An 8580-nucleotide genomic window follows, 5' to 3' on the forward strand; every position below is an offset into this window, starting at 1 on the left:
TCACCCCTGGACTCCGCGGGGTGTCTTGTTTTCAGTAATGCCTATGTTTAGTAGATTTCCCTTGATGGCCTGCGGGCCAGGACCAAAAACGCAGGTGCTACCAATCTATCACATTTTCCTCACATTTCTATGTGGGAAAGTTGTGGGATCACCAAGCCCACACACATTTCTTACCACTCAGAGTTCTCCCAGCTCTCCTGATAAAAATGCTACCTCACTTGTGTGGGAGGGCCAAGGGCCTGCGACAGGGAGGGTCCCAAAACATATTGTGGAGACAACAAAATTATCTGTCACAAAATGACCTGATTATGCAAGGTGGGTGCCTGCGTTTTTTCTCCCAGGCTCGGCGGCCTTCTAGAGAAACCTACCAAACGTGGACATTTCTGAAAACTAGACACAGGGGGAGTCCGAGGATGTGTGGCTTGCATGGATTCCCCAATGTTTTCTTACCCAGAATCCCCTGCAAATATTAAATTTAGCTAACAAATTACATTTTCCTGACAGTTCTGTGTGGGTTCACCATGCCTGCACAAATTTCCTACCACCCAGTGTTCCCCTCGGTCTCCCGATAAAAATGATACCTCACTTGTGTGGGTGGCCAAGGGTCTGTGACTGGGAAAGGCCAAAAACATAGAGACTGAGGAAATAGCACAGTGAGCTCTAAGTCCCATATTTGTTTTATACATTTTTAGGCAATTCTGCACTGGACACAAACAACATAGGTATTATTTTTAATTTTTAAAGGGAACGTTGGGTGGTAGGAAATTTGTGCCGGCATGGTCATCCCAAACAGAAATGTGAGGAAAAGATCATTTTTATTAGCAAAATTTGAGGTTTGTAGGGGATTCTGGGTAAAAAAACACTGGGAGATCCACACCAGCCACAACTCCCTGGACTCTCCCAGGTGTCTACTTTTTAGAAATGTCTGGCTTTAGTAGGTTTCACTAGATGGCTGCCAAGGCGGTGACCAAAAGCACAGGTGACTCCCTCGCAAAACCATGTCTTTTTGTGATCAATAATTTTGAAGTCTCCACAGTACATTTTGGGCAATTTCCTGTTCCTTTGTTTCCCTACATGCTGGCTGAGCTAGGGTTCAAAATCCACAGGTAGGCACATTGCGAAAAAAAGGTCAGGTTTTCTTGTAAAAAATGATGTGACCACGTTGCTTTTTGAGCCGTTTACGGTCGCGGTCACAAATTTTATCGAAACACTTGGTGGAATGCTGGGAGGTTGGAATTTTGTGGCTCCCCACAGATTCCAGAACTTTCCATGACAGAAATGTGAGGGAAATGTTTTTTGTTTTACAAAGTTTGAGGTTTGCAAGGGATTCTAGGTAACAGAACTTGGCGAGAGCCACACAAGTGCCTCTATCCTGGATGTCCCTGTGTGTCTAGTTTTCAAAAAATGTCCATGTTGCGTTTTCACCCATTTCACGGGCACTAAGTCTACTCACACAAGTGAGGTGCCGTTTTTATTATTAGACATTGGGGAACCCAGAATAGTAGAACAAGTGTTTTTCTATGCATTTCTGGCTTCCAAATGTAAGACAGTGTGTAAAAAATTAGACATTTTGAAAAATGCCCCCTAATTCACATGCTGGTATTGCTACCCACAAATTCAGAGAATTCAAATAACCGCTGCTTCTAAACTCCAAATCTTGTACCCAATATGAGAAATACGTAGGTTTCCTTGATAACTATTTTTCACTCTTTATATTTTACCAAATGAATTGCTGTCTCCCTGGTACACAATGAACAACCATTGCAAGGTGCAGCTCAGTTATTGGCTCTGGGTATCTCGGGTTCTTGGTGGACCTACAAGCCCGATATATCCCCGCAACCTGTATATTGCTTAAAAAAATCTAGCATTGTTGGAAGAAGTTAAATGCAGGCACAAATGACTGTTGTTTTGAACTCATTTTCAATATTTTTTTTATTTCAACTGTTACTTTCTATAGGAAAAGCTTGAAGGATCTACACAATTTGACCCTTTGACAAATTCAGAATGATGTCTTTGTTCATAAATCTATAGCTTTCCGGGATCCATTTCTACCACTACCTGGAAGGCAGTTGAAAGCACAAAAAATAGGAACATAGGCTATTTCCTAGTAAAATGCCAAAACCTTGTAGAAAATGTTGGTTTTCTGACAAATGTCTCCCTGTTCCTGAAAGCTGGGAAGATGGTGATTTTAACAAAAAAGGGAGTGGCACAGGGGGACAAAAGGCCTGGCAGCGAGGGGGCTAAGGTAATGGGTGATCACAGGACAAGGAGGATGGTGAGGACTATGACACATGCCAATCCTAATGGCAGACAGTGCATCAATAAAACAATACATTATAAGGAAGTAGTATGTAAGGAGGAGGCTGCCGGGAACACTTAAGTGTAGATCAACATAATGTCTAATCCAGGCAATCTGCCAGCGTTTGTTCCGGCCCCACTGTCCACAGGGGAACAGAGACCCTGTGAACAGGAGGATATACATCATACTTGGGTACAATTCTACATGCACCAACTCACACAGGCTGCAGTGACAGGCCTGTAGTCAGAGTTTGGAGGGTCCCTCATGGGTGGCATAACACATGGTGCAGCCCATAAGGGTCCCCTGGAGTACCTAGGCCCTAGGTACCTAGCACCACATACTAGGGACGTACAAGGGTACACCAGCAGCCAATTAGGAATGTACCAAGGTACTCACCATAGCCAATTTAGGGAGGATGAACAGTGACTGGGGCCCTGATTAGCAGGATCACAATCAGACTAGTCAGAAAAAACTGTATGACACCAGCAAAAAGTGGGGGTAACCATGAAAGCAGATCCTACTTTCCCACCCCCTACCCCTTCTCCCCTCTCCTCTAGAGAGTAGCATGTGTAGTGTGTTATCCTCTGCTCGTGCACAGTGCAAGGGAGTATGCAGCCACCTCTTAGTGTCCGGCACAGAGGCCGCTTTCCAAGACATTCCTATTCATCACTTGAAAAGTATGTATGCAAGGTCTATGAACCTGTGTAAGTGTTTGCCCCCCTTTGCTTTAGGGTGAAGGCATAGCAGGCAGGATTCAGGGGTAGTTGACAGTGTATAATCTGCAAGTTCTGCTATGGTGGCTGTAACCTCGAGCCATGACACCTGTAGTGGTGGGCACTCCCACACCATATGTTAGAAACCAGCATCAGCCAGTTTACAGCACGGACACTCTGGTGTCGAATCAGGAAACACGCTCTTGATACGGTGGGGGAGAGTTAACTGTAATGTGTGCAGTTAAATTGAGTGAATTGGAATTGAGGGTTCCAGGGCACTTGGCTAACATGTTGTAGCGCCTGTATGCATGACTTGAGCAGTTGCAGGAGCACAGCGTTCATCTAGCCAATGCTGTCCCCCGTGTGCAGCTGGTGAAAGGTTGATGGTCGTCATTTAAAACACCTTCCTGTTGCCCTGTTCTTCAAACATTCGTTAAAGATTGGCTGAGGTGGAGTGCTCAGCGCTGTGTTATTGGAAGCCAGCATCCTACTTTCCGCTTCTATATCTCTGAATATTACTGAGCTATAAATGTTTTATTTCTGTCTGATCTTGGCCTGCACCCGCTCTACATGTCATAGAGGGAAAGCTGCTGAGGAATTAGCACACATGCTGCTGGTTTCAGGCTCTTCGATCAAAATGCAGTTACAATCCACTATCCAGCTACCTCACCTATCACTCGTTGACTCTGTGCCTGCCTTGGACCGGTAGGGAGCTCAGCTGCTTTTTGTTGAGGTTTGTGCTGCACAAATACCACATGCATAGCACCTTTTTCAAAGGAAGAACACTTTGGTGACAACAAACTTTGCTGCTGTAGAATGCAGTTGAGATAGTAAAGAACCTTGGTGGCATGCAGCACGCTTTGGATCATTTGGCGGTGCATTTCACACTGTGAAATACTTTTATTTTACATTGTTGAGCTGTGCCTATGGCATTTTGTGTGTATTTGAAAAGCAGTGCTAAGCATCTGGCCCTTTGTAAAAGCTGTGTAGGGACTGTGTACTTGCCGGGCATGTGTGAGAGTCACAGAAGGCCCTTTATCTTTATCTTATGTGCAGTGTGTGCTGTTCTGGTACATTCTCCATCTTGTGGAAAGAATGAGCGCACCTCAGTATTGTTCCATTAAATGTGGCCACGGTGGTTTGTACAGGTGATGATGAAAAGCATGAGTAGGAGGAGAGACCCATGAAAAGTCATGGGAATTATGCGATTGGAAAATGTTGTTCGCAGGTTTTGTGCTGGAAATGGAATGTTGAAAGCAGGTCTATGCATGAGAGGTGCAGGTGAATACATTTGAGAACAGGCCCTACCTTGTATGGAGGGCAGCAGAGGTGTAGGATATATGGACAGAGCAGTTTGACTTAAGAGATGTTTTTAAGAGAGTGCTTAGGGTGCTTGGCATGGTCCAGGGGTGAAAGGGTGCTAACAGGCTTGGCTGTGGCACACCATTTGTGCTCTTGCTACGCTGATGCACCACAGCTGTCAACTAGTGGGCCGCCAGGCTAGTGTGCTATCTCAAGCTCTAAAGTTAGAGGTGGGACAACTAAACAACAGACCAGCCCAGCTCAATCTCCTCGTCCAGCTGGGAAACTCCCACCCCGTTGGATAATACTGACAAACTTCAAAATATATGTGAGAGAAGTAAAACCACAAAGTAAATACAATCATTAAACTGCTGCTCTACTGCATATTGTGGGTGTTGGTGATGAAGCCAGGCACCTCTGCGAGCAGCAATATTTGATTCATGGCACAACACTCTGATGTCCACCCTTCTGTCTCAAGTCTTCCTGATCCATCTCCTATCTCTTATTCAAAGAGCTGTTCTTGTTTTACAAAACCTAGACCATATGCCACTAGCTAAAGCTGTAACTAGTGTATGAGTGCTATGCGAGCGCCCTTTTTTTTACTAACTTACTCATGAACACCTTTGCTGAAATAAGTTAGTTGTGACATATTCAAAGCAACTTTTATGTAAATTTCTGTGTATGGTTAAATATGCCTTCATAAGTTTCAAAAATGGTAATCAAGAAATATTTATACAATCAATTAAAAATTGTGTATGCACATTCCGTTATGTTTCACTTTAAGTTATTTTAAATCTTTTTACATTCGACAGAAAACAATCTTTGATTGTATGAAATGTTTCAAAATAAGGAAGATAACACTGTAAATCTGCAAAGACGAAGTCCGAAATATTGAGTTCCAGTATTCAGGAAAACATAAGTGCCGTCAGAGCCAGCCGGAGCCGAACATAAACTGAGACATCCTGAAAGAAGGGACAAGGTACACGAGAAATTCAGTGATTCCACGAGTCTCAGCTGTGCACCTCCATGCCTCAAAACGAAGAAATAACCTCTAGACAATTAAGACAACACTGATAAACCTCCTCTTTTGTAAGCATGTCCAATAACAGCTTTGATCATGAGGTTGGTATGAGGTGGTTACAGCAGTGATCCGCTTCCTTAAATAATACCAGGCCACCATTCAATCCTAGAGGTGTATTGCAAACTGTTTCAAGCCAATCCACAGCAACCATTGAAAAGCGCAACGGAGTGGAGTAAGACAACTGAGGGTTAAAAGAAATAGGGGTTTTGCTGTCTAAAATACAGAGCACTGTCCCAGTGTGCCCCGACCAGAAGGACGATGGATCTTTACCGCATGCGTGCAGAACCATTATCCAGTCTGAAGACACAATCGCCCACGAAGAAGCCTTACACACGTTATGAGATTGGGAAGTAATTGGTGACCATTGCACTTTATTCTTTAATCAGAAAGCAAATGTGCAAAATACGATACATACAGAGACTGCAAGAATAACACAAGTGCTTTATCAGTCATGTTGGCCCTTCAGGAAGTACAGTCTATGGATGTAAACAAATATATACCAGACCCAGAGACGCTAACCAAGAGAGAAGTCTCAGACACATGCAGTGAGGGCTTTAGTTTGTCTTCAATATTAAAACCCCATCAGCAAACACACACAGGGAAAAAACTATTCAAATGCACTGAATGTGTAAAGAGCTTTATTCAGTTATCAGGCCTACAAAGACATCAACGAACACACACAGGGGAAAAACCATATCATTGCACTGAATGTATGAAGAGCTTTAGCCAGCTATCAGGCCTCCAGACACATCAGCAAACACACACAGGGGAAAAACCATACCATTGCAGTGAATGTGGAAGTTGTTTTAATTACTCTTCAACATTAAGGAATCATCAGCGAACACACACAGGGGAAAAACCATTCAAGTGCAATGAATGTGGGAAGAGCTTTAGTCAATCAGCAAACCTAAAACGTCATCAGGGAACACACACTGGCGAAAAACCATATCATTGCAGTGAATGTGGAAGTAGTTTTAGTGATTCGTCAACATTACGGAATCATCAGCGAACACACACAGGAGAAAAACCATTCAAGTGCAGTGAATGTTTGAAGAGCTTTAGTCGATTATCAGACCTAAAATACCATCTGAGAACACACACAGGAGAAAAATCATATAATTGCACTGAATGTGTGAAGAGGTTTAATCGATTATCACACCTAAAACAGCATCAGCGAACACACACTGGGGAAAAACCATTCCAGTGCAGTGAATGTGAAAAAAGTTTTAGTGATTCATCAACATTAAGGAAACATCTGCGAACACACACAGGGGAAAAACCATTCAATTGCAATGAATGTGGGAAGAGCTTTATATATTTATCAGGACTAAAACTGCATCAGAGAACACACACCGGGGGAAAACCATTCCAGTGCAGTGAATGTGAAAGTAGTTTTAGTCAATGTTCAACATTAAGGAATCATCAGCGAACACACACAGGGGAAAAGCCATTCCAGTGCAGTGAATGTGGAAGTAGTTTTAGTCAATCTTCAACATTAAGGATTCATCAGCGAACACACACAGGGGAAAAGCCATTCCAGTGCAGTGAATGTGGAAGTAGTTTTAGTGATGTGTCAACATTAAGGATTCATCAGCGAACACACACAGGGGAAAAACCATTTAAGTGCAGTGAATGTGTGAAGAGCTTTTGTCAATCATCACACCTAAAACAGCATCAGAAAACACACACCGGGGAAAAACCATACCAGTGCAGTGAATGTGAGAAGAGGTTTATTGGATTATCAGACCTAAAAAAGCATCAGAGAACACACACTGGGGAAAACTCATTCAAGTGCAATGGATGTGGGAAGAGTTTTATATATTTATCAAGCCTAAAATGTCACCAGAGAACTCACACTGGGGAAAAACCATTCCAGTGCAGTGAATGTGGAAGAAGGTTTAGTGATTCATCAACAGTAAGGAAACATCTGCGAACACACACAGGGGAAAAACCATTCAATTGCAATGAATGTGGGAAGAGCTTTATATATTTATCAAGCCTAAAACAGCATCAGAGAACACACACAGGGGGAAAACCATTCCAGTGCAGTGAATGTGAAAGTAGTTTTAGTGCATCTTCAACATTAAGGATTCATCGGCGAACACACACAGGGGAAAAACCATTCAAGTGCAGTGAATGTGAAAGTAGCTTTAGTCGATCTACAACATTAAGGATTCATCAGCGAACACACACAGGGGAAAAACCATTCCAGTGCAGTGAATGTGGAAGTAGTTTTAGGTATTCTGCAACATTAAGGAATCATCAGCGAACACACACAGGGGAAAAACCATTTAAGTGCAGTGAATGTGTGAAGAGTTTTTCTCGATCATCACACCTAAAACAGCATCAGAAAACACACACCGGGCAAAAACCATACCAGTGCAGCGAATGTGAGAAGAGGTTTATTCGATTAGCACACCTAAAACAGCATCAGAGAACACACACTGGGGAAAACCCATTCAAGTGCAATGGATGTGGGAAGAGCTTTATATATTTATCAAACCTAAAACGTCATCAGAGAACACACACTGGAGAAAAACCATTCCAGTGCAGTGAATGTGGAAGAAGTTTTAGTGATTCATCAACATTAAGGCAACATCGGCGAACACACACAGGGGAAAACCCATTCAATTGCAATGAATGTGGGAAGAGCTTTATATATTTATCAAGCCTAAAAAGGCATCAGCGAATACACACAGGGGGAAAAACATTCCAGTGCAGTGAATGTGAAAGTAGTTTTAGTGAATCTTCAACATTAAGGATTCATCAGCGAACACACTGAGGGGAAAAACCATTCAAGTGCAGTGAATGTGTGAAGAGCTTTTGTCAATCATCATACCTAAAACAGCATCTGAAAACACACACCGGGGAAAAACCATACCAGTGCATTGAATGTATGAAGAGGTTTGTTCGATTATCAGACATAAAACAGCATCAGAGAACGCATACAGGGGAAAATCATTCAAGTTCAGTGAATCTTGAAGTAGTTTTAGTGAATCTTCAACATTAAGGATTCATCAGCAAACGCGCACCGGGGAAAAAACATTAAAGTGCAATGAATGCCTGAAGAGCTTTAGTCGATTATCAGACCGAAAGTACCATCAGAGAACACACACAGGGGAAAAACCATACCATTGCAGAGAATGTAGAAGTAGTTTTAGTGAATCATCAATATTAATAAAATA

General features: G+C 42.7%; 1 protein-coding gene across 1 annotated transcript; it reads left to right on the forward strand.

Annotated features, from left to right (window-relative positions):
* Positions 1 to 5749: 5749 nt before the first annotated feature.
* Positions 5750 to 8580, forward strand: LOC147737102 (uncharacterized). Its single transcript, XM_086962995.1, is given in 2 exon segments — positions 5750 to 6479; positions 6564 to 8580. Coding segments are annotated over 2 exon segments (2475 nt in total). The 5' UTR covers positions 5750 to 5846; the 3' UTR covers positions 8406 to 8580.

Source organism: Lissotriton vulgaris, chromosome 1_1 (genome assembly GCF_964263255.1).
Source record: "Lissotriton vulgaris chromosome 1_1, aLisVul1.2, whole genome shotgun sequence".
NCBI classification, from domain to species: Eukaryota; Metazoa; Chordata; class Amphibia; order Caudata; family Salamandridae; genus Lissotriton; species Lissotriton vulgaris.